The sequence below is a fragment of the Dryas octopetala genome, chromosome 9 (genome assembly GCF_963921425.1).
Source record: "Dryas octopetala chromosome 9, drDryOcto1.1, whole genome shotgun sequence".
Taxonomy (NCBI): domain Eukaryota; kingdom Viridiplantae; phylum Streptophyta; class Magnoliopsida; order Rosales; family Rosaceae; genus Dryas; species Dryas octopetala.
The window spans coordinates 14,627,245-14,651,866 of NC_141374.1; the positions used below are offsets into that span (position 1 = coordinate 14,627,245).

General features: G+C 35.6%; 3 protein-coding genes, 1 long non-coding RNA gene and 1 pseudogene across 4 annotated transcripts; 4 read left to right on the top strand and 1 right to left on the bottom strand.

Moving 5' to 3' along the window:
* Nucleotides 1-307: 307 nt before the first annotated feature.
* Nucleotides 308-3,948, top strand: LOC147274553 (putative inactive purple acid phosphatase 27). The gene is made up of 12 exons (XM_086255983.1): nucleotides 308-505; nucleotides 584-675; nucleotides 861-924; nucleotides 1,041-1,163; nucleotides 1,310-1,402; nucleotides 1,771-1,900; nucleotides 2,035-2,116; nucleotides 2,210-2,342; nucleotides 2,471-2,676; nucleotides 2,781-2,906; nucleotides 3,224-3,527; nucleotides 3,643-3,948. Exons 1-12 carry the CDS (start codon nucleotides 308-310, stop codon nucleotides 3,946-3,948), a joined length of 1,857 nt encoding a protein of 618 aa, XP_086112109.1.
* A 1,868-nt stretch (nucleotides 3,949-5,816) lies between these two features.
* LOC147274554 (uncharacterized) lies at nucleotides 5,817-9,737 on the top strand. The gene is made up of 2 exons (XR_015119598.1): nucleotides 5,817-6,060; nucleotides 7,281-9,737. It is a non-coding gene; the product is annotated as an uncharacterized LOC147274554 (long non-coding RNA).
* Nucleotides 9,738-11,556: 1,819 nt separating this feature from the next.
* LOC147274555 (putative UDP-arabinopyranose mutase 2) lies at nucleotides 11,557-13,478 on the bottom strand (annotated as a pseudogene).
* A 1,548-nt stretch (nucleotides 13,479-15,026) lies between these two features.
* On the top strand, nucleotides 15,027-19,433 carry LOC147274556 (putative inactive purple acid phosphatase 27). The gene is made up of 12 exons (XM_086228587.1): nucleotides 15,027-15,328; nucleotides 15,431-15,522; nucleotides 16,150-16,213; nucleotides 16,327-16,449; nucleotides 16,557-16,649; nucleotides 17,143-17,272; nucleotides 17,376-17,457; nucleotides 17,565-17,697; nucleotides 17,848-18,053; nucleotides 18,153-18,278; nucleotides 18,498-18,807; nucleotides 18,935-19,433. The coding sequence occupies exons 1-12, from the start codon at nucleotides 15,104-15,106 to the stop codon at nucleotides 19,238-19,240; spliced, it is 1,890 nt and encodes a 629-aa protein (XP_086084713.1). The 5' UTR covers nucleotides 15,027-15,103; the 3' UTR covers nucleotides 19,241-19,433.
* Nucleotides 19,434-20,067: 634 nt separating this feature from the next.
* On the top strand, nucleotides 20,068-24,503 carry LOC147274557 (putative inactive purple acid phosphatase 27). The gene is made up of 12 exons (XM_086228606.1): nucleotides 20,068-20,636; nucleotides 21,101-21,192; nucleotides 21,278-21,350; nucleotides 21,451-21,573; nucleotides 21,777-21,869; nucleotides 22,127-22,256; nucleotides 22,409-22,490; nucleotides 22,602-22,734; nucleotides 23,037-23,242; nucleotides 23,344-23,469; nucleotides 23,651-23,960; nucleotides 24,051-24,503. Exons 1-12 carry the CDS (start codon nucleotides 20,448-20,450, stop codon nucleotides 24,354-24,356), a joined length of 1,863 nt encoding a protein of 620 aa, XP_086084732.1. The 5' UTR covers nucleotides 20,068-20,447; the 3' UTR covers nucleotides 24,357-24,503.
* The last annotated feature ends 119 nt before the right edge of the window (nucleotides 24,504-24,622 follow it).

A 24,622-nucleotide genomic window follows, 5' to 3' on the forward strand; every position in this document is an offset into this window, starting at 1 on the left:
AAACACCCAAAAACATAAGACCGGCCTCTGATTCCTATGGAAATGAAGAGGAAATCAGAGTCGGCTCTGATACCATGCTAAAAAGAAGTTTCGGAAATGTTTTTCTGATAAATATCATTGAAAGTTTGAAACCACAGTGTGGTATATATACACGATTGCAGGAATAAATCACTCTAGAATTACAATAATTACAAGTTGACTTTCCTATAATTAATTTCATTAACTACATAGTTGACGTCGGATCTAGATAGATCCAAAGCCTGACTACACGGAATAAATCTAATAATCCGGTGAACACACACACATTATGGAGGGCTTGAGCCTAATGCCCCTGAAAGTTGCATTGGTATCAGTTTTCTTAGTGCACTTCACAGTAGCTCATGGTCACACTAAGCATGCTGGTGATGGGGTACAACCACTGTCCAAGATTCAAATCCACAGAGCTGTTTACGAGCTTCACGAAAATGCTTCTGTCAAGGCATACCCTGCCCTTCTTGGCAACAAGGTAACACAAACTACTTCTAATTTCACAATTAGCCAATATGTGTGTGTGTTGTATTAATTTGTCTCACTTTATGTGCAGGGGGGAGATTCTGAGTGGGTAACTGTGGAAGTTGCTAGTCCTAACCCTTCTGAAGATGATTGGTTGGCAGTCTTTTCTCCTGCAAATTTCAAGTAATGCCCTCCTTAATAACACTCTTATGATGTCTGTTTCACTTCTTTTTTTTAGTGTGATTGTGGTTGTTTTATCAACTCAAAAAAGCCTTGATTTTTAGTCCCAAAAACATATATGCAAATTTTTTTTTTTTCTACATGTATTTTAAAGTTTGTAGATTAGAGAATTCAATTTATTATGGCAGCTCATCGACCTGTCCACCCAATGAAGACCTATATGTCCCATATTTATGCACAGCTCCTATAAAGGTACTGACTTTATTGGCTTATTGCAATATAATCTCTCTCGGTCTTCCAGGAAACTATAGCACTTCATATGCTCTCTAACCATTGCTGTACTGAAATCTTTGTTGTTATCATTTCAGTACAGCTTTGCCAATGATTCCAATACTGATTATGCGAATACAGGCAAAGCATGTTTAAAATTTCAATTGATCAATCAACGGGCAGATTTTTCATTTGCATTATTCTCCGGCGGTCTGTCAGCGGTGCATTCATGTCTCCTCTCTTTCAGATAATTGGTTGCTTCATACAATATTCATATCATTGCTTCAAAATATCTTAGTCTTTACCTTTTTGAAGTATTAATGGCACTTCATAGCGTTGTCTGAGTGTATATATTCGTGTAATGCAGCCAAAATTGGTGGCAATTTCTAATGTTATAAGCTTCGCAAATCCAAAGGCACCCCTTTACCCACGCCTTGCTCTAGGGAAGCACTGGAATGAAGTAAGTTTGTGTTACTGTGAGTTTTAGTACTTTTCTTTTCATGAAATCTGGATGTGAATTCCCAAGGATGAGACAGAATCTCTGTATTGTATTTCTTCTGCAAAAGTAATATAATCTGTTCATACTAATAAAGTACTCCAATTTTTTTTTTTTTTTTTTATCCTATTATGCATTACATTTCATGTATGAAATGTGATCTCCATGGTAACCTTTATCCATGGTCTGATATGATGATGACGGTTTCTCTATTAATGATGTCAATTTCTGAAGTCTGCACTTACTCCACCCAAATGAGCAAAACAAATGTAATGGAATGATGTTATGTATGCAACCAAGTTCCTTCAAAACTTTGTTTTACTCTTGTGCAGATGACAGTAACCTGGACAAGCGGCTATAACATTGTTGAAAGTGTCCCGTTTGTTGAATGGGGTCTCAAGGGAGAAGCTCAAATTCGATCTCCAGCAGGAACATTGACTTTTAGTCGAGGCAGCATGTGTGGTATAGATCATATGATCAATCTAACTTAAACAGCAAGACTAATTCAATTTTGAACTCTGAAAAGGGAAAAATATCCCCACATAGATACCAGATAAAAAGACTTATTGTAACAAAGTTTGACTTGTAATTTGCAGGTCCACCAGCACGAACAGTTGGCTGGCGTGATCCTGGTTTCATCCATACAAGTTTCCTAAAAAACTTGTGGCCAAATTCATTGTATGCATCTTGACTATTAGATTTTATTTCTTAAAACGAATTATATGGCTGTGCTGTTCTTAAGTCTGATATATATGGTGTTTGCCTGTTTAGGTACACATACAAGCTTGGTCATAGGTTATCTGATGGTTCCAATATTTGGAGCAAGTCCTACCACTTCAAGTCATCACCATATCCAGGGCAGGACTCAATACAGCGTGTAGTTATATTTGGTGACATGGGAAAGGTAACTTTAAGAAAATGAAAATTATACCACTACAATTATGTGACATATAATTTCTACAAATATAGCTGTCAAGATGTTTACCTTTGTTCAGACAATAGAAATTTTACTTTTCCTCACTCAAATTTCAGGCCGAGCGTGATGGTTCAAATGAATATGCTGATTATCAGCCGGGTTCACTCAATACAACAGATCAACTGATCAAGGACTTAGATAACATTGACATAGTTTTTCACATAGGAGATATTACCTATTCCAATGGATACATCTCACAGTGGGACCAGTTCACATCACAGGTTGAGCCCATTGCATCAACTGTACCATATATGATTGCAAGGTTTGCATTCTTGTTTCGTCCTTAATGCTGTGCATGTATGTATAGTTGTGTTAAATGTATAAGTTCAAATTGTCCTCTAAAACTTACAAGAAGTGCTCCAACAGTGGCAATCATGAACGAGATGTACCAGGGACAGGATCCTTCTATGACGTAAATGATTCAGGCGGTGAATGTGGAGTGCTAGCTGAGACTATGTTTTATGTTCCTGCTGAGAACAGAGCTAAGTTCTGGTAAATAACATGAATTCATCGATGACTTACTATGAATGGTTAGAGAAGAAATATCTTAGAGAAGTTAGTTAACCAAATATTTTATGCAGTCAAAAGTTATATGAGACTATAATGGTATTTTGAATCCACTCTGAAAAGCATACCATTTATCCAATAAGTTGGCTAGTTTAGCATTTTGAATCCACTCTGTAAAGCATACCAACTATCCAATAAGTTGGCTAGTTTAGCATACTTTTGAAAGATAACATATTAATTAAATGTTGGTTCTGGCCTAATGATTCTGTTATATGAAAATCTTACCGTAATTGTTTTTATAGGTATTCCACAGATTATGGCATGTTCCACTTCTGTATAGCAGACAGTGAGCACGACTGGAGGGAAGGTTCTGAACAGTACAAATTTATTGAGAAATGCCTTGCATCAGCGGACAGGCAGAAACAGCCTTGGCTGATATTCGCTGCTCATCGTGTTCTTGGTTATTCCTCCGCTTATTGGAAAGATGGCTCATTTGGAGAGCCCATGGCAAGGGAAAACTTGCAAAAGCTTTGGCAAAAGTACAAGGTGGACATTGCATTTTTTGGCCATGTCCATAACTACGAGAGAACATGCCCCATTTACCAGGTATGCAGAAAATTGCAGCATTCACTGAGAAACTGCAACATGTTCAATAGTGTCACCAGTTTAAATCATTTGTATGTTACTATACTGATCCTTCATGATTGATCGTGTGCTGCAGAATCAGTGTGTAAATTCAGAAAAATCCCATTATTCAGGAACTGTGAATGGAACAATCCATGTTGTTGCAGGTGGAGGAGGTAGCCATTTATCTGGTTTTGGCCCAGTGCAGACAAGCTGGAGCCTTTTCAAAGATTCTGACTTTGGCTTTGTAAAACTTACAGCATTTAACCATTCATCGCTGCTCTTTGAGTACAAAAAGAGCAGTGATGGGAAGGTCTATGATTCCTTCACCATCTCAAGGGACTACAGGGATGTCTTGGCCTGTGTATATGATGGCTGTGAACCAACCACTTTAGCTACATGAAGTATTATCATCTTACAATCTTTTCTGATCAAACAATGTAATGTATGTTTGCCATAATTTCTGAAGCAAATAAATTGTATATGCATTTGATTTTAGTGGATTAAAACTGGTGTAAACACAACAGAACCTTCTCAAATTATTCTCAAAAATCAAAAATAAAATGTAATATACAATTATTATATGGAGGCCATAAATTAAAAATTTCTAGTACAATAAACTGGTGCATATATTGATGACCCTTGATTAATTCCCCTGTAATTCAGGGGTTGCTAGAACCTGACTCGTTAGTTTAGTTCTTCCTTTCTTATCCGAGCCCTGGTCCCCAATGTACAAAAGGCCAAAATAACTCCATTTTCTTTTCAACTTGCTTAATTTCTAGCTCCATTTTCTGCAGGCAGATTGGTTAATCAGCCTCCCTAAAGATAGTGATGTATAAAAAATTTTATCTTGTCATAAAATCTAGATGAATGAGTCATTAAGCTTGATTGACACTGACATTTAGTAAAGATATGAATGTCAAACAAATTAAAAAGTTAAGAAATGAATTAGGGGTTTAGTATTGCATCATCCTACATAATATGCTCTGTTCAATCCATCTTTTCAGATGCATGGAGTAAGCATTCCGAATTATGCTACGAATTTGGTAACTTGCTCACATTTGCTAATCCTATTAGTTAGTTTGGGCATACAAAAACACCATTTGTCAGGTCATTCGGCTATATACTCCTGAAAAAAATGTAAGTTCATTAGTACCATAATAGAACCATTTTCATTTATAATGTTTTCCAAACGCTTGAATACACATAAATGACGCATTTCATAGAGAAACAAACATATAGGTGCAGCCCTATGACCTATTTCACCCTTTTACAAATCAATAAAGAAGTAGAGATATAAAGATTAGAGATTTGGAACTCAGACATTTTATAAAGTTATAATACTATATTAGACAATTATTAGACTAAATAATTTGCAGTGTAATTGATCAGAATCGTTAATTTTCTAAATAACTCCATATAAGTTATTTCGGTAAAAAATTACCTATATACTAAAATTGAACAAAGGCAGCACTGTAGCTTAGGAATAGTGTGTTTCCTTTTTTGCCCCCCCTTTTATTTTTTTTTAGTTGTTTGCCATTGTAATTAGTGGGTTATTTGGGCCTGTTTTGTTCATTCACCGTCTCTTTTTTTTTTGCCATTGCCTTTTCAATGTTTTTACGCTTTTGCCATCCTTTTGGTTTTCCCTCACATACTTTTTTTTTTTGATCTGTTTGCCATCTTGAAATTGTAAGGGTTTGGTGTGCCCTTTTTGGTCATTCACCTTGACTTGATATTGGCTGCGAGTAGGGGTGGGCATATTAACCGCGGACCGTCAAAACCGGCCGAACCGCACCGCTTCTCTCCGGTTCCGGTTCTACACCTTATTTAACCGCACCGCATACTTGCAAAAAATATATTTTTTTATATTTTTATACACATATTGTCATATACACCATTTTATATTTTTTTTATATATATTTATACCATTTTTATATACTTTTTATACACTTTTTGTACACATTTTTGTACATTTTTATATACTTTTTAATTAGGATAAGTTTGCATCATTAAATAATTGGGCTTAGGCTTAAAAAAACAAGTGTGAGGCCCCATTAGGCCCAGAACCGCGGTGAGAACCGCACCGCACCGCATTCAAGATGGTTTGGTTTGGTTCGGTTTTTTTATTTTTTTCACGGTTTTAAGCACCGAACCGCACCGTCTATTCATGTCTGGCGCGATGCACGGTTCCGAAGGAAAAGTGAGTCGAACCGCACCGCGCCCACCCCTAGCTGCGAGAACTCATTTCTATCTCCCGTTGCTTTCATCAGACCCTCTCTCTCTCTCTCTCTCTTTCTCTCTGGTCACTCTTTCTTTCTCTGTCTTCGAATCATCGCCATCCGACGAGGGATTTCGGCGACACCACCCACCTCGAGCTTGCCTCTTCCTCCTCTTCTTTTCGGTGGTCACAATCAACCCAGAAAGCCAGTGACGGCGGTGGATCGAGCCAGTCCGATCCGAGCCTCTCGCCGGCGTTGACTTCGATTTCGGCGGTGTCGCGACCTTCCACCAGCCTGTGAGTTTGTTTTTATGAATTTAGGATAGTTTAATTGTTTTTGCTTACTGACATCCGAGCTAGCTTCCAAGCTTATATTTATATATCTATTTGTTAATCAACTTTTGGCTTCAGCTAGATATTAAATACCTATACATAACACCATCTAAGTATCTAACCATTGGTATCAACTATATATATTGATATAACCAAGAAGAAAATCAAGTAACCTCTGCTTATGTTCTTTATTTGCCTCCCCATGTAAACAGCTGCTACACCCTCAAATTTCAGGGAAAATGAATGGGATGCATCTAAGACTCAATTTGTGTATTTCTAAATATGCCTAATATTAAAGGAGACCATGCAAGAGAGTAATAAAATTCGATTTATTTATTTAGACACTACCATAAAGTGATCATTTTCGTTCACTGACCTTATGAATTGACGATCTCAAATTCATAATCTTCGTCTCTCATCTTCATATTAATTTTTTGGCGGTTGTTCGTTATTTTCACATTTATGGTTTATTTACTCTAAACCCATGAGAGGCCATTGCAAAAGACACTAAACACAGCAGAGAAATGGGCAATAATTTGATACAAAGGAATTTGAGAAATGGTGTACAACATGGTATTTAGGTGGTTGTATAAATCCTGTATGTGTAAGATCATTTTCCTTTTTACATGTCGTGGTGTCTAGTGTTGTTTGGGGGACATAAATTCTTGATGTGTTGACAGGTTAGGCTTAACATTTAAATCAGTGCTAGTACTTGACATTAAATGTGTATCTTAAATCTGTTGCATTCCCATTTTATGCCCTTGAGGCTTTTCTTACATCCATCCTCTTCTTTTTGGAATTCTGTATCACTCACCTGCTGCCTTGAAGTTTCCTGCCATTAATGCATGGGTTTTTTAATGAAGGGATGTTTATGCTTGCTGGGGCTTTGTAAATTGAATTTGGAGAATGGAATACACAGTTGCTTATGCATAGGATATATAGGCAGTTGTTTTTATCCAATTAGAGTGTTCATTCTTTATTATAATCCCTTGTTTTTGGGTATTGTTTCTGTGTATGAGTTTTGTATGTTGTACACAATAAAGTGTGTAATGCCAATTGTTGTTCAATATTGATAATTTTCTTTGTGTTTGGTGTTTCTTGTAGTGAATATCTCATCGATTTTAGTACATTGTAAACTATTATCTTTTTGGGCAGTGACATTGACGGTGGTGTTCTTTTTTCAGTGAGCTGATTGACAGATGGAAGATTTGCTTAATGGGCTAATGTCAATGTCGACGGTGCAAACATATACCGCTTAGGGTTTAAGTGGCAGGAAAGTATCAGAGAGGTAATAGCTGATGCTACTTGGAGAAAGAATCACAATATTTATTTTGGTAGTCTTGCGCTTGAGCAAATTTTGATCAGAGATAACAAAGTGATGTTACCTCCTGTGGAAGACCAAGATCTCCATATTGATTACTTTAGCCAATTTCAGTTAAATTTCATTGTTGCTAAATTCCAGGGCTGGGAACAAAATACTCTTGAATATAGAGATTTTAGAAGCAAAGTATTGTAGCTACTATCGAGGATATGGAGCACATTTTCTCACATCCTCTCCTTCTAGAAGGAGAGAATTGCCTTGTCACTTTTAGGTTCGAAGCAGAACACTTTTATGTTCGGGAAGTTCCATTAGCCAAATGACCTAAAAGTGACAAGGCAATTCTCTCCTTCTAGAAGGAGAGGATGTGAGAAAATGTGCTCCATATCCTCGATAGTAGCTACAATACTTACTTTGCTCCTAAAATCTCTATATTCAAGAGTATTTTGTTCTCAGCCCTGAAATTTAGCAATAATGAAATTTAACCGAAATTGGCTAAAGTAATCGAATTGGGGATCTTGGTCTTCCACTGGAGGTAACATGACTTTGTTATCTCTAATCAAACTTTGCTCAAGTGCAAGACTACCAAAATAAATATTGTGATTCTTTCTCCAAGTAGCATCAGCTATTACCTCTTTGATACTTTCTTGCCACTTAAACCCTAAGCGGTATATATTTGCACCGCCGAAAGAGGGGCATTTTATTACCAAAATCCAGTATTAGAAGAATTGAGGGGAGGCCAGTTGAACCGGAATGAAGTGAAATGTAGTACACTGTAGATGATGAAATTACGTGAGCTAATAATGCATTGTGTTAAATGAATGGTAATGCTTGTAGTTACTATCCTGTATTTTGTCCCATGAAAATTTCCAGTGGGTTAAGAAAAAAGTCGAAGACAAAATATTATGAATGAAGAAATTAAGACATATGACCAATGATTTAATATGCAGCTTATAAAAGCTCAATACCAACATATTTTTTAAAGCAAATCTCATGTGATACATAACTTCTTTTATTAGGTTGTTACATATATAATCAAACATCATAAACTATACAATCACTTGGATTATTGTATCTAATCTTATTTCAATATATAATGAGATATATGGGTTAAAACTAAGCTATAGTTTGGTGATTGTAAGATAGTCCAAAATCTATTGTTAATCATGAGATATGTGAGCTATTAAAATGATCTTTTGCCAAATATTTGATATGTTATGTTGTTAAATTGTGAATTAGTATCATAAATTCAAATATACATCAACTTATATTTAGTAGGACAAAATCTTAGAGCAGTAGACCATATTTGATTAATGAGAAAAATAAGGCTCCTTTTGCATAATTAGTCTTTTTAAATATCAAAAGAAATTTCATCCAAACTTTAGGGATTGGAAATGTAGCTAATTTTTTTTTTGCTCTATGTACTTTGGTATGCTAATTTCACATCAAAATTGGCATAATAATATATTGTCAGTTATCATTATTGTCTTCTGGTTTCGACTGACCCAAATAGTTTTTACTTTGCCATGGTGCTGGTTTTGTTCTTAGCTTTTTCGACTTATGTTCTTCCCCCCTCCGTGTTTTAGCTGACTGTCTATCTTTCTTGCTTATGCTGCCACATAACACAACTTTGCTACTGAATTTGACTGAGGTTTGGTATAATGATCTTAAACTGTGATTGTGAACTGTTGGTGGTAGTGTAGTGAGGTTTGTGAGTTGATATAATATGGTCATATTTGATGTTGTAATAAAAATGTACAACAGTTCATGGAATGAATGTTTTTCCAATTAGCTTTCATTCATACAATAGAGTTCATTTTCCAATTTAGGGTTGGTTTATGTGAAAGCATGAAGCTCCAGTCACATTCATACTTCTGAGGAAGTAACAGGAAAAGTTTTCATGACACTACTGATGTGAACTCAAAGACTCTGCATTGACTAACATAGTAGATTTTCTGTTTTGTTCTTGTTGCAGATTTGTAGTGATGCCGTAACATCATCTTGCTTGAATTGTTGGTGTATTTTGTTGGCTTGGAACTTCTCATCTGAGGTCTTTTTGTATTTGGTCGAGTAGATTTGGACTGGACTATTGTAAACTTCTAAACTTCAGCTTTGGCATGGTTTGATGGACCCTTGGATGTATTTGGTTGAGTAGTTTTGCAGTTTGAAACTTTGCATCTGTTTCTATCAGTCGAATGCTTTTTGCAATTTTCTTTTACTTTTTTTCCTCCATAAATCTCCCTGAGCTCACAGTGAGTAGATGTGCAATGGATATTTTTCATTAAACCAACGTGGGGTTGAGTTGTTAATGATCTTGAGCTCTGGTGGTTATTAATGAATGCAGGCGGTAACAACATTGAGCAGTATTTGTAATTGATATCTTCAAATGGATATTTGCATTATGCTAATGTGGGGTTGTTGATTAACTTTAATGATTAAATGTATTTGCAATGATTCATGGCCAAAAAAAAAAAAATGTATTTGCAATGATATTTGCATGTCCTGATTGTTGAGGCAAACCAAGTTAACGAGTTCTATGAACATTAATTTAGAGCAACCATGGAATATATGATGTCTCACATCTAGGGGAGCAACTCGGGTGGGTTAAAAGGTCAATCCAAGCTAAACTTATGCTTCATTTTTTGAGTTTAGATTTGGGTTTTGGCAGATTGCAAATAAGTGAATCCAAAACAATTAAGAAACGGGTTGGGCAAAACCTGTGAAAAAACAAAACTTAATAAAAGTATAATATAATTACCTCAATTAATTAAGCACCATAGTCCAAAACTTTAATATCAACCAATTTCAAATAAAAGAAATCAATACCTTCAAGGCTTCAACATGAAGAAAAAATAATAATAACAACATCACAATCATGTTGCTACCAAACACCATAATTTAGGTTTTATTCCACACTAAAATATATAAAAATATATATGATAGATACATACTTCAACCTCATTTATAATCTCAAGTTTCTCTTGAGTAACAATATATAAATGAATAATATATGAACTATATATTATATTACTAATTTAAACTAAAATATAAACTAATATATAAATTATAATATCATACTAATACAAATCGGACTGGGGTTCGAGTTCTGGTTTGAACGGGCATGACTTCTATCCAAACCCAATCCAAAAAATTTGGATTGAGGTTGGATTTGGATTCGGGCGGATTTTGACTTGTTCAAACCCTCTCACACGGGTTCAAACACCGAATTAGATTCGGGCGGGCTAGGGCTGACCCAACTTGCATCCCTACTCACATCCCATATTCTTCCTGTAAATGATAAATCTCTTGTTGGTTCAGTATGTTTATTTGAATAAATTTCTAAGTATGTTTATTCTCTGAAATTACTTTTCCAAATTTCTTGTGACGAGTTAAGCCTTTTAATTAATGAAAAATGGGTTGGATCAGAGAATAAAGTACATAGTGAAAATCAAATAAAGATACTTAGAAATTTATTTAAAATCCTACTTTGAAAAATGTGTACGAAATTTGGTTTGGTATGAAGATAGATGTGTAAAAAAGATGGTTAATATTTTCCAACTAAGTTAATGACTCTCTTTATCCTAATGACTATAAGGAAAATGAATAGTCATCTTGTATAGATCGAGACCAAGTAGAAGTTAGATTCAATTTGTTTTGAAATGATATGGAAAGCTAAAATTCCATGGTGTGCGAGAATTTTGGGCAATTCTAAAGTGAATGTCATTGCTCTTAACTAAGAAGTAAAGCAAAGATTCCTTCTCTGATGAAAAAGTTTAAGAAATTTTGACATGAGTCCAAAGTTTAGACCATTCTAAAACACCTTCACCAACCCACTTTTTCATATGCAAGGTAGTCACATTTCAACGGGTTTCTTGTTCCCAAAGGAAAAGTTTTTAGATCTGGTGTCAAAAAGCAGTCTTTTAAGATTGGGATAGAATTATAGAAAACCAAGTACCCACTTCTTAAATTATTCTTCAATGAAATTCACTACCATTTCAATTGAGGTAAAATAACAATTCTCTGATAAGCATTGATTAAGAGCATAGAGGCAAAAAGTGATAGGAGAACACCAAAAGAAACTAAAAATAAGACTACAGGAGAATGATATTTGATCACAACCATAAAAGGCCATTCATAATTGTCTACTGCATAACACCATTTGGTTGAGCCATATATAGCTGCTGTTTGTGGTGGTGGGTTTAGCTCATTCCAGGCTTCAATCCAAGTAACCATGGCATCCCCAAGGTTGTGAAAGTAAGGATCAAGAGGGCCAATCTTTTCCTTGACCTTGTTGGCAAGCTCAGTGTAGCATTCAGAGACACTAGTGCACTCTTTTGGGAGCACAATGGACAGGAAAAATGAGATGATATCTTCTTGCCAGTATATGCCTTTGTAATCTTTCTTCAGATTCACAAATGGGTTGCTTAATTGCCTTGCTATGCCATATGTTTGGCAGCCCTGTCTTAACACCTAGACCCAAATGGTCACAGATCACCTGAAAAATATATCATTGTCCAAATTGGCCAAATATAAAACTATGAATCCGCAGTATTTAATTTACTTGTAAATAAATGACCTCCCAAGTGGAACTATATATGAATCAATGAAACAAAGTCATATAGTTTTGTTATTCAAAACTTGGTACACATATTTGGCATTCCTAACAATATTTAAAATAAAAATAAAGAGAATAAAATGAGATGGGGATTGGATTACCTTAGCACACCAAGCAGCCCACATGTCATCATATCTACCAATGAGCTGACCATCACCCATGAGCCCAAAATATATGGTTGGGCCTATAAGCTCCCTGTTAAAAGCCAAGTTCATCCCACACATTGAGAAAATGTGCCTTTTGGGATTGTCATCACAGCATCCACATACCTACATGAACTAAAAAACACTAAATCCTCAATTACTTTAGGCCAATACGTCGTACCCAAAAAGTAATTAAAAGCTTGATAATATTGTTATAAAATATATGGGATTTAATTAAATAAATTAAATGGGTTAATAATATTGTAACCTGATGTTGCGCTCAAGAGGCTTGACCAGCTGAGTTGGAGCATCGTAGTCAGGGATGTTGAGCCAAAGTCCATGAGAAATGGCAGTGGCCACACCTTCTCTTAGGCTAAATGGGTACGGTGGGTACCCACGAACAAAGTCCACTCTAGAGAAAGACCCACTATATATATCTATTATAAAGCCTAGGTGCGAATGCAAAGTGTGAAGCTTAAGCCTTACAAAATCGGAAACCCTATTTGGCCAAAAAAAAAAGGAAATCGGAAACCCTAGACAGCTTTTTCTTTGTTGTTCTCTTTTCTGGTCTGGTCTGGTCTGAAGGTAGGTTTGCTATGGCGATTGAGGAGAAGAACATATCTAGTAATCTAACTAATTGTTACCAAAACTGTCAATTTATTTGATAACAGTTTGTTGACTAAATAATTTTTGATTTAGTTGATTTTTTATAGAGATGATATTTGCAACATAATCTAAAAAATGAACCGTTTCGATTAAAAAATTACTAAATTAGGAGAGAAAAGTGAAAAGATAAAAGGTGGAAAGAAAAATGTAGCTAGCATTTCTCCTACCTAAAAATAGTGATGTATGTTCGATTAAAGAAGGGAAAGTACATTCAGTGAGATATCTCTAAGTTACAATATATATATATATATATATATATAAGATTGTAACTCCACACATGTATCATGTATGCACCTAAGATAATTAACTTGAGAGTCGAGAACAATATCGATACAACATAATGACTGAAAAACATGGACTCTCAAATAAGTGGTATCAAAACCGATGCTTCGATTGAAGCAGATAATCTACATTTGTGAATCCTTTAAGCTTGATTGACAATGATTTTTAAGTTTGTGAACTGAAGCGTTTTTAAGTTATCCATAGCATCATCATACAGAATATGCTTTGGTCAAGTTTAATCTTCACCACGTACGTTTTTTGCACAAAACACTTAAACAGTATATATTTGGTCCCCCATTAAAAAAAAAATTATATTTTTGGTCATATTTGCAATAAAGAATCAAAGATAGCTACCCATGAGGCCGGCTATATATAATTTAATCATCACCTTGTGATAATAAGAAATTTTTTTGAGATTACGGTCGTTCAATTATGAATTTTGGCTATAAAAAATTTGGGAATGCAATCAATGAAGATCACCGAGAATACAATATCGGGCAATATTGGTCTCAATTCTCACGTGGTATAGGCGAGACTGTCCATATCGTGTCCAATTTTTTTTAAAGAAAATTCACCAAAGCGGCCAAGCATCACAATTAATTATTGACAATCAGACCAAAATAATTGATTAATTATGACAAAAGAACAAATTTAATTAAAAAATGGAAAAGGAAGAGTTTATAATTTTTTATTGAAAAGAAAGTTGTGATAATATATTATACAAACAAAGGTTATCAGTACAGCAAAGATTGAAAGAGGGTGTTACCTTGGCATAACTCAATATTCAATGATTATGTTGTCTGCGGATGATATTAATTATATTAGATCATGTGAGACAGGTGACAGGTGAATGAATATACCTGGTTAAAGTTACAACATCCAATAAAGGAGAAATTTTTTCATGTGTCCCAAGTATCGTAGCTGTCTTACCAATACTCTGAAATTATAACAAGTGTAGAATACATGTGTTATGATTTAAATGAATTGTTCATACTAGCACATAATATTAAGGCCACCCACAAAAATTTTTCCCAAAAAAAGTCTCAGAATATTATATTGTGGTGAAGGATTTTAAATGGAGTGCTTATATTCTCACTCTCTGTCATATTTTTTCATCCACCTTATTTTTATACTCACTATTAAATTTGAAAAAAAAAATACAAAAACAATCATCCTACCTTCATTTATTCCTATAATACCTTTTGATATACCAACTCAACAACCAACAAAATACTCTTCTCACCTCCCTTAATTATTATCTCACTCACCTATCCTTTTTCATAATTCTTTTCTTCCATAAATCTTAATTATACTTTGTCACCAAATTTAAATTCGATGATACTATTTGGTTGATGTCCATACATCTATTAAAATATATAATTTTTACACCCACCATTAAATTTGAAAAAAAAATATATAAAAACACTCCTTCTATCTACTTTGTCACCAAATTTAAAATCGATGATATTATTTGATTGATATATATTAAAATATATGATTATTTTATATCCTATACTTCTTCATTTATTTATTTATTTATTTATTTATTTATAGTTTTAGATCAAGAATTCATTCTATTTTAATGTTTCTTTTTATTTAGAAATTTAATTTGGAATTTAGAAATAAATTATAGGATGAGTATAAGATTCTTTTTCTTTTATTTGGAAAAAGATGAGTGGGTGTAATGATAGTTAAAGGGGGTGGGATGAGTGTTTAGTATTTGAGTTGGTATATCAAAGGATATTATAGATATAATGGGAGGTGGAAAAAATATTTTTATATTTTTAAAAATTTAATAATGGGTGTAAAAATAAGGTGGGTAGTGGAAATAAGTCAAGGGATTGGAATATAAACATTCTTTTAAATATTCGAGGTGGAATTTTATAATCTCAAACAGCTATAAGAGCAAATTAATAGGGGTGAGACATGAATGCTAAACATACTGGGGTTTGATGATGTTGGACAGCTAGGGTCACACACTTTATGGCTGTTCGAAAACCACTGATAGAGGGCTTGAGCCTCATGCCTCTCAAAGTTGCATTGATTTTGGTTTTCTTAGTTCATTTCACAGTAGCTCGTGGTCACACTAAGCATGCAGGTGCAGGTGATGGGGTACAGCCATTGTCCAAAATTCAAATCCACAAAGCTGTTCCTGGGCTTCATGAAAATGCTTCGGTCAAAGCATACCCTGTCCTTCTTGGCACCAAGGTAACAATATCAACTATAAAATGTATGTCGATCGGTTTCAACAGAGTTAGGTAGGGACTAGGGAGTCTGATAAATGTATGTCTGTTTCACTCTTGTGTGCAGGGTGAAGATTCTGAGTGGGTCACTGTGGAAGTTGTTAGCCCTAAGCCTTCTGAAGATGATTGGATAGCAGTCTTTTCTCCTGCGAAATTCAAGTAATTATGAAGTCAATTGCTTGTTTTTTTTTTTTTTTTTTGTATAGAGTGTGATTTCTTGGATAACTACAATTTAACATATATACAAATGAACTCAACAAGGCCCCTTACTCCCCAGTACATACATGGAAGGGCTGTGTGGATTTTGTTACCTTGATTTACACATTGTTAGCTCATTTCCTAATTGCTTAAGTTTTACCCTTTTTGGGTTCAATGGTTTGTCTAACATGTTTTGATCAAAGCTCGAAACCTTTAATCTTGAGAGTTTGAAACCTCCGATTCTCATTCCTCACTCATTTGCTAATTTGAAAGGTGAAAGACGATGCTACACCTATATCTTTTATTTGCCTCTCCAACTGTCCATGTGCACGTAAGGGAGGGTGTTAACTTATTCCCAAAAATATATGTTCTTGGGGTCCGATAATTTTCTGAAAATTTTCACATAATAAAAAAAGCAGGGGAACTATTATTTGCTTAGTCTACAAGTGCACACATATTTCTTCATTGTTACATATAGGGCCACAAGCTTGCATAAACCTGGTGTTTGCTGCATAGTCTTTTTTTTTTTCTCTGTCTCTCTGCAAAGTTTAAAGCTTGTAGACTAAAGAATTTAATCTGTTATGGCAGCGCAACAACCTGTCCATCCAATGAAGACATGTATGTTCCATATTTATGCACATCTCCTATAAAGGTACATGTTATTGGCTTATTGCAATGTAATCTATCTTGGAATTTTAAGGAAATTATAGCACTTTCATATGCTCTAACCGATTTCATACTGAAATCTTGTTGTTTTCTATTCAGTATAAGTATGCCAATTATTCCAATGCTGGTTATGCAAAGACAGGCAAAACAACTTTGAAATTCAGATTGATCAATCAGAGGGCAGATTTTTCATTTGCATTATTCTCTGGCGGACTGTCGGAGGTGGGCAAATGTCTTCTCTCCTTCAGCTACTTTGTTGCTTCACACAATATTTATATCATTGCTTCAAATTCAAGTGTTTTCTAAGTATATATTTTCGTGTAATGCAGCCAAAATTGGTGGCAGTTTCTAATGCTATAATTTTCGCGAATCCGAAGGCACCCCTTTACCCACGTCTTGCTCTAGGGAAGCAGTGGGATGTAGTAAGTTTATGTTGCTTTGATTTACTACTTTTCTTTTCATGGAAATCTGGATGTGAAATCCCAAGGCTAAGACAGAATCTCTGTATAAAGTAATATAATTTGTTCAAGTGATAACTAGTAGTCCAATTTTCTTTTTCTTTATCCTTATAGGCATTTATGAAATGTGATCCCAATGGTAACCTTTATCCATGGTACTGATATAATGATGATGATGATAATGATGGTTTCTCAATTATTGATATCAATAAAAAAGGGTTGGTATCAATTACTATTGATGTCATCATAAATTTCTGATAAGGATGGTTTCTCTATTGATAATCTGGGGTCTGCACTGAGTCGCTGACTCCAGAGTGCTCCAATTAGTGTTGAGGCTAATGGCTAACCAGTAACCACCCAAGTAAGCAAAATAAATTAATGTAATGGAGTGATGTTGTGTATGATATACATGTGCAACCAAGTCTCTAAGAATGTTACTTGTTTTACTCTTATGCAGATGACAGTAACCTGGACAAGTGGCTTTAACATTAATGAAGCTGTACCTTTTGTTGAGTGGGGTCTCAAGGGAGAAGCTCAAACTAGATCTCCTGCAGGAACATTGACTTTTAGTCGAGGCAGCATGTGTGGTATGGATCATATGATTAATCCAATTTTAACAATAAGGCTAATTGGATCATAAATGCCAAATCAAAAAACTTGTTGTATTGAAGTTCTTCATGTAATTTGCAGGTCCACCAGCACGAACAGTAGGTTGGCGCGATCCGGGTTTCTTCCATACAAGTTTTCTCAAAGATTTGTGGCCAAATTCACTGTATGCATCTTGCATATTAGATTTTATTTCTTAAAAGGAACTACAAATTAAGATCATGAGAGATAGTTGTTCTGTTGTTAAGGTTGTTATGCTGATTGTCTTTGTAGGTACACTTACAAGCTTGGCCATAGGTTGTCTAATGGTTCCTATATCTGGAGCAAGTCCTACCATTTCAAGTCATCACCGTATCCGGGGCAGGACTCATTACAGCGTGTTATTATCTTTGGTGACATGGGAAAGGTAACATCACAAAAATGAAAACTATGCCACTACACACATGTCACGCATCATTATGTGACATATAATTTCTACAAATATAGCTGCCTATGTCACGTTTATCTATCTTTTTTCATACAAAAGAAAATTTACATTTGCTCTCACAAATTTCAGGCTGAGCGTGATGGTTCGAATGAATACGCTGATTATCAGCCGGGTTCACTCAATACCACAGATCAACTGATCAAGGACTTAGATAACTATGACATAGTTTTTCACATAGGAGATATGCCCTATGCCAATGGATACATCTCACAGTGGGATCAGTTCACATCTCAGGTGGAGCCCATTGCATCAACTGTACCATATATGGTTGCAAGGTTAGCAGGCCTGTTTTATACTTTTTGCTGTGCATGATGTATATTTAACACGTATAAGTTCACATTTTCCTCTGAAACTTACATGAAGTGCTCCAACAGTGGCAATCATGAACGAGATACACCGGGGACCGGATCATTCTATGACACTAATGATTCAGGTGGTGAATGTGGAGTGCCTGCTGAGACTATGTATTATGTTCCTGCTGACAACAGAGCTAAGTTCTGGTAAATAGCATGAATGCTTCTATGATTTATTATGACTGGTTAATGGTTAGAGAAGAAAGATCATAGACAAGTTAAACTTGGTTAACCAAATATTTTACAATCAGGGTTAAGTTACATGAGGATACAATGTTATTTTGAATCAACACAGAAAAGTATACCAATCATCCAATTAAGTTGGCTAGTTTAGCATAATGTTACATTGTAATTGTTCCTTTACAGGTATGCATCAGATTATGGCATGTTCCACTTCTGTATAGCTGACACTGAGCATGATTGGAGGGAAGGTTCTGAGCAGTACAATTTTATTGAGAAGTGCCTTGCATCAGCTGACAGGAATAAACAGCCTTGGCTGATATTTGCTGGTCATCGTGTTCTTGGCTATTCCTCTAACTCTTGGTATGGTTTGGAGGGTTCATTTCAAGAGCCTATGGGAAGGGATGACATGCAAAAGCTTTGGCAAAAGTACAAGGTGGACATTGCATTTTATGGCCATGTCCATAACTACGAAAGAACATGCCCCATTTATCAGGTATGCAAAAGATAATAGCATTTACTGGGGAATTGTGGACCATCTTCTTCACAAATTTTTTTTTTTGTCACTAAGTATTGCCTAATGCATGATTCTGATATCCTTCATTATTTTTTGTGTGCTGCAGAATCAGTGTGTGAATTCAGAAACAACTCATTATTCAGGAACTGTGAATGGAACAATCCATGTTGTTGTTGGTGGAGGAGGCAGCCACTTATCAGATTTTAGTACTTTGAAGACAGTTTGGAGCTTATATCAAGATCTTGACTTTGGCTTTGCAAAGCTTACAGCATTCAACCACTCATCGCTGCTCTTCCAGTACAAGAAGAGCAATGATGGGAAGGTCTATGATTCCTTCACAATCTCAAGGGACTACAGGGATGTCTTGGCCTGTGTTCATGATGGCTGTGAACCAACCACTTTAGCTACATGAAGTATTATCATCTTACACTCTTTTCTGATCAAGCAATGTATGCATGCTTGACAAGAAATTGACCATTAATTACTGAACCAAATACGTTGTAGACATTTTCCCAATAGCCCAGAATTCATGTTTACAACAAGACTGGTTGGCTTTGTGGATATCTATCCCACCCAAATGAATAAATTCCTTTTTCCTTGATTCTCTTTGATAGCCTCATGTTTAAAATGTAAGAAGAAATTCCTGGAAGGAAATAGAAGTCTGCTAAAGCACTACTGTTCCAAGTACAATTGGCCAAATAGTTGGGTTTAGTTAAAACTGGTGGAAGATAAGAGATAAGAGTTCAAGCTTAGGATTGATCCTATTCTTATTATTTGCCAAAGGAGAGTTTTATTCTGGGTGGGATTTGTGAGATGAGACTTTTATTAGGATTAATCCTAAGCTTGGACCCCTATCTTTATCTCCCACCAACTTTATTTAAACTCAATCACTTGGCCAATGGGGCTCAAACAGAGTCGTACTGCTAAGGATGTGGAAAAGGCCTATAACGATTAACGTTACTTGAAAAAGTATGGAACAGCAAGAAAACAAAGAAAAATAGTAAACAAATTGTGTATTTACAAAAATATTGGATTGTTTACACCTTTTTTTTTGGCTAATGGGAACACTTATTTGGATCTGATTCATGTACAAATTTGTTGGTAGGAATTAAACGAATGGGTCCATATAATACCAAGATTCCCAAGATCCAAACATATTAATATAAGCTTTTAGTCTTGTACAACATTTTGGCATCTTAAATTGAAACAAAATAAAAGAAAAAAAGAGAAAAATCCAAACTTTGTGCCCACGTGCAACAAAGGAATCCATTCAGACTTTGAAGAGCTTAAACAGTTGCAGACATGCATTATGAATCTATGATTCAGACGTACCCTTCCCTTCATAGCTCATTTTTCTCTTCATTGTGAGAAGATAAGGGAGAGACTCGCTTGTGGTTTCTTACAATCCAAGTTGAATTCTCTCCCTGCTTCTCTCTCCTATCTAATTCCTTCATGCCTTCAAATTCCAACTTCCTCTCCCAATTGATAAAAAGATAATCCCGGAAAACTGAAACTTGGATATACTTGGAATGTAAATAGCATCAAAGTGGGTTCCTTTTTCTGACTTTATACGGGTTTTCTTGAAATTTTCTTCTTTGTGTTCAAAACCCACCTCAGATATGGAACAGAGCTTTCGAATCTTTACGATTTTGCTGATTTTTGGCTTGGCCAACTTGTTGGGATCAGAATGTGTTCATATGAATGCGTTGGGGGAGCAGCCACTGGCCAAGATTGCCATTGAGAAAACTGTTCTTGCCCTCGATTACAGGGCCTCCATTAGAGTCTCTCCTTGGGTTCTCGGCTTAAGGGTAACAATTTCTATTAACTATTTTGTTTTTCTTTATAGTCAATTTGTATTAACTATTGCTGTAATATTTACAGGCTATGTTATAAATAGAAGTGAATGGGACATTAGAAAAAAAAAAAAAAAAAAACAGATTGAGACGTGTGAAAAATTATGAAGTAAAGTTGATTGTTTATAATATTTGGCTACTATAGTGTCCAATTTGTTGCCTCTCAAATGTATACTGATATTCGAGGTTACTGTTAAATGGCTCATTGGTAGTCCATTGATTGTATAATCACTTAATCAGTCTTTACTTTTTTGGATGTATTTTATGTATGGCTGTTTCGGCTTGAGTGGGTGTGACTTTTTAAATTACATGAAGTTTTGCATAGAATTCACGTTTTGAATTCATATAATTTTGTATGCATTGCTTTATTCATGGAGCCAAAGAGCTGATGATGTGTGTTTTGATTCATATGGTTACAGGGTGAGGAATCGGGATGGGTAACTGTGGATGTTGAGAACCCTAATCCTTCTGGTGATGATTGGGTTGGAGTTTTTTCTCCTGCAAAATTCGAGTAAAGTACATTGACCATATGACTGTATAACCTATTTTAGTACCAACTGTATAGCTATTGGAGTAATTATGTTTTAATATGACAGCTCATCGATTTGCTGGCCGGAAAATGATCATTCAAAAGAACAGAAGCCATATATATGCACTGCCCCAATAAAGGTGTGTACTTGTAGTTTGGAGTAATGAAGCTAAAGTAACAGATGAAACAACTTGATTTGAATTTGTCTAACCTCTGTGATATACAATACCTGTGTTGCAGTACAAGTATGCAAACCAAAACAATCCAGATTATACAAGGACTGGCAATGCTACTTTGGTGTTTCAGCTTATAAATCAGCGGGCAGATTTCTCGTTTGCATTATTTAAAGGCGGGTTGGGGAATGTACGAGCATGATTCTTTCTTCTGTTCTTATGTTTCCTCATTTTCTATCTCTTAGTTAAAGCATTATTGCAATTTGTTTCTTATTGTATTCATTTTTTCCCACCTTGGACCTTGTACATACCACTCTCATTACTTTTGTAATTAATCAACTTTTAAGATTTTATGATTTTAAATGTGACTGACCCAACACTTTAATATTGCAGCCAAAACTGGTGGCAGTTTCAAATATCATATCATTTGCCAATCCTAAAGCACCTGTGTTTCCACGTCTTGCTCAAGGGAAGTCTTGGAATGAAGTGAGTTTATCTTAGTTAATGGTTCCCTGTGTGTTCTTCTTCTCATGGGCATTTGATTACTGAGTCCTTGCACACGCTGAATCCATGTTTCTCCAATTATGTGGAACTTCTTTTTAAGTCTATTTGATGCTAATTTGTTTTGATAAACATCCTAGAATTTCAAAGGTTGTGTTTATGGTTCATGTGTCTTTTGGCTTTCTGTGAACTTATTTTAAGGTTTTTATTTTTATTTTTTCCCAATTTTTTCGATTTTGCAGATGACAGTAACTTGGACAAGTGGCTATAACATAAATGAAGCTGTTCCAGTTGTTGAGTGGGCTATGCGGGGGGGAACTCAAACGCTATCCCCAGCTGGAACATTGACATTTGATCGGAACAGCATGTGTGGTATGATTCATTTTATCTTATTCATGATGGCAACGCATTGCATGATTTATTGAGACTTCCTATTTTGATCATGAAAGATTACACTGTGATGGTTCATTGATGGGTAGGTAGGCCATACTGCATACTGAGGTTTTTATCTTCTTCATCTTTAGGTGCACCTGCAAGGACAGTTGGGTGGCGTGATCCTGGTTACATACATACGAGTTTCCTGAAAAATTTGTGGCCAAACACTGTGTATGCATATAAAGGATTATTTTCCTTTATTTTTTATTTGGGTGTGTTTTTCTCTTAAGAGCAGTAAGCATTGATGATATCTTCCTTACTGTTGCTCCGATGGTTTTTCAGGTACACCTATAGGATGGGCCATCGTTTACCCAATGGTTTATTTATTTGGAGCAAGTTCTACTCATTCAGATCATCTCCATATCCTGGACAGGACTCCTTACAGCGTGTCATAATATTTGGTGACATGGGGAAGGTACTTTTAATTGTGGGTTTAATTTGCAAATAAAACTAATTGATCATAGCACCCAACAATTCAAAGGAAAACCTGATGTCTTTTACATTAGTTGAAGATATGAGGAGAAAAAGATTTTGAGCTATGTCATTTACCAGTTACGTGGAACTTCCATTTGTGAGTTTGGCTTGACAACCCTTGCTAGGCGTTTTAGGCTCAATTGCCAGCCTTTCTCTACAATTTCATGTGTTGTATGTGATAAAGAGTTACTGAGTACATAGAGTTTTTGGTGTGTGATACATGTTTCGTCCTATATCTTTCAGGCGGAGCGTGATGGTTCAAATGAGTACAGTGATTATCAGCCCGGTGCTCTGAAAACTACTGATCAAATCATCAAGGATTTGAAAAACATTGACATAGTTTTTCATATAGGAGATCTATCATATGCTAATGGATACCTCTCACAATGGGACCAATTCACGGCACAGGTGGAGCCCATTGCATCAGCTGTTCCATATATGGTTGGCAGGTTTGTGTAAATGTTCATTACATGCTTCCATCAACATATAAATTAGATTTTAAATATTGCTTTATGATCTCATGAAGTGATTCTTTATTTTGATTATGCAGTGGTAATCATGAACGTGATTGGCCTAATTCAGGGTCCTTTTATAATCAAATGGATTCAGGTGGAGAATGTGGTGTGCCGGCTGAAACCATGTTCTATGTTCCAGCAGAGAACAGAGCTAAATTTTGGTAAATTGCCTGAGTGCATTTCTAGTAATTTGAAGCATTTATACTGATTTTGATACAACAAATCATTTGGATCCTTTTTTTCAACTAAGCAGCGTCTTCTTCTTTTTTTAATTTTTAAAATGCAGTGTCTTTTTAAGCTTGTGTGCCCCAGATTTCTAATGAAAATTCTATGAATGTACAGGTATTCCACAGATTATGGCATGTTTCGCTTCTGTGTAGCCGACACTGAACATGACTGGAGGGAGGGATCAGAGCAGTACAGGTTCATTGAGAATTGCCTTGCATCTGTGGACAGACAAAAACAACCTTGGTTGATCTTTGCAGCTCATCGTGTCCTCGGTTATTCCTCTAATTGGTGGTATGGGCAGGAGGGCTCATTTGAAGAGCCTATGGGAAGGGAAAGCTTGCAGAAACTTTGGCAGAAGTACAAGGTGGACATCGCATTTTATGGACATGTCCACAACTATGAAAGGTCATGCCCCGTCTACCAGGTATGAAATTGTTTGTCCAGTTCTAAGTTTAGCTTCAAAATCTTTCAACTTCAATTCATTTTAATAATCTTTTTGTATTGTTTTTCTCAGAACCAATGTGTAACTTCAGAAAAATCTCGCTATTCTGGCACATTCAAAGGAACAATCCATGTTGTTGTTGGAGGGGCAGGGTGCCACTTAAATGACTTCACCAACATGCAACCCCGTTGGAGTATTTACAGAGATCGTGACTGGGGATTTGTCAAAATGACAGCATTCAATCACACATCTCTTCTCTTCGAGTACAAGAAAAGCAGCAATGGAAGTGTCCATGATTCCTTCACAATATCAAGGGACTACGCAGATGTTTTGGCTTGTGTACACGACAGCTGCGAACCAACCACCTTAGCATCGTAGAATTAGAACCCTAAACACTCTATCTTAAACTTCTTTTCAGTTTTCAGGAGGCCAGCCATGTATATATAATACATGGTGCTTATTAGTTCAACTCTCTTTGTTGACTGTCAAATGTGATGCATAAGCCATAAGGAATGTAATTGTCAATTGGGGTGGGTCTAATCCATTTTTTCAGTTTACAATAAGAACTTGCATTGTGTTTCATTCTAAGTAGAAAAATTTTGTTCGCGGATCATATCACGCTATTGACTAGCCCCTTACAAGAA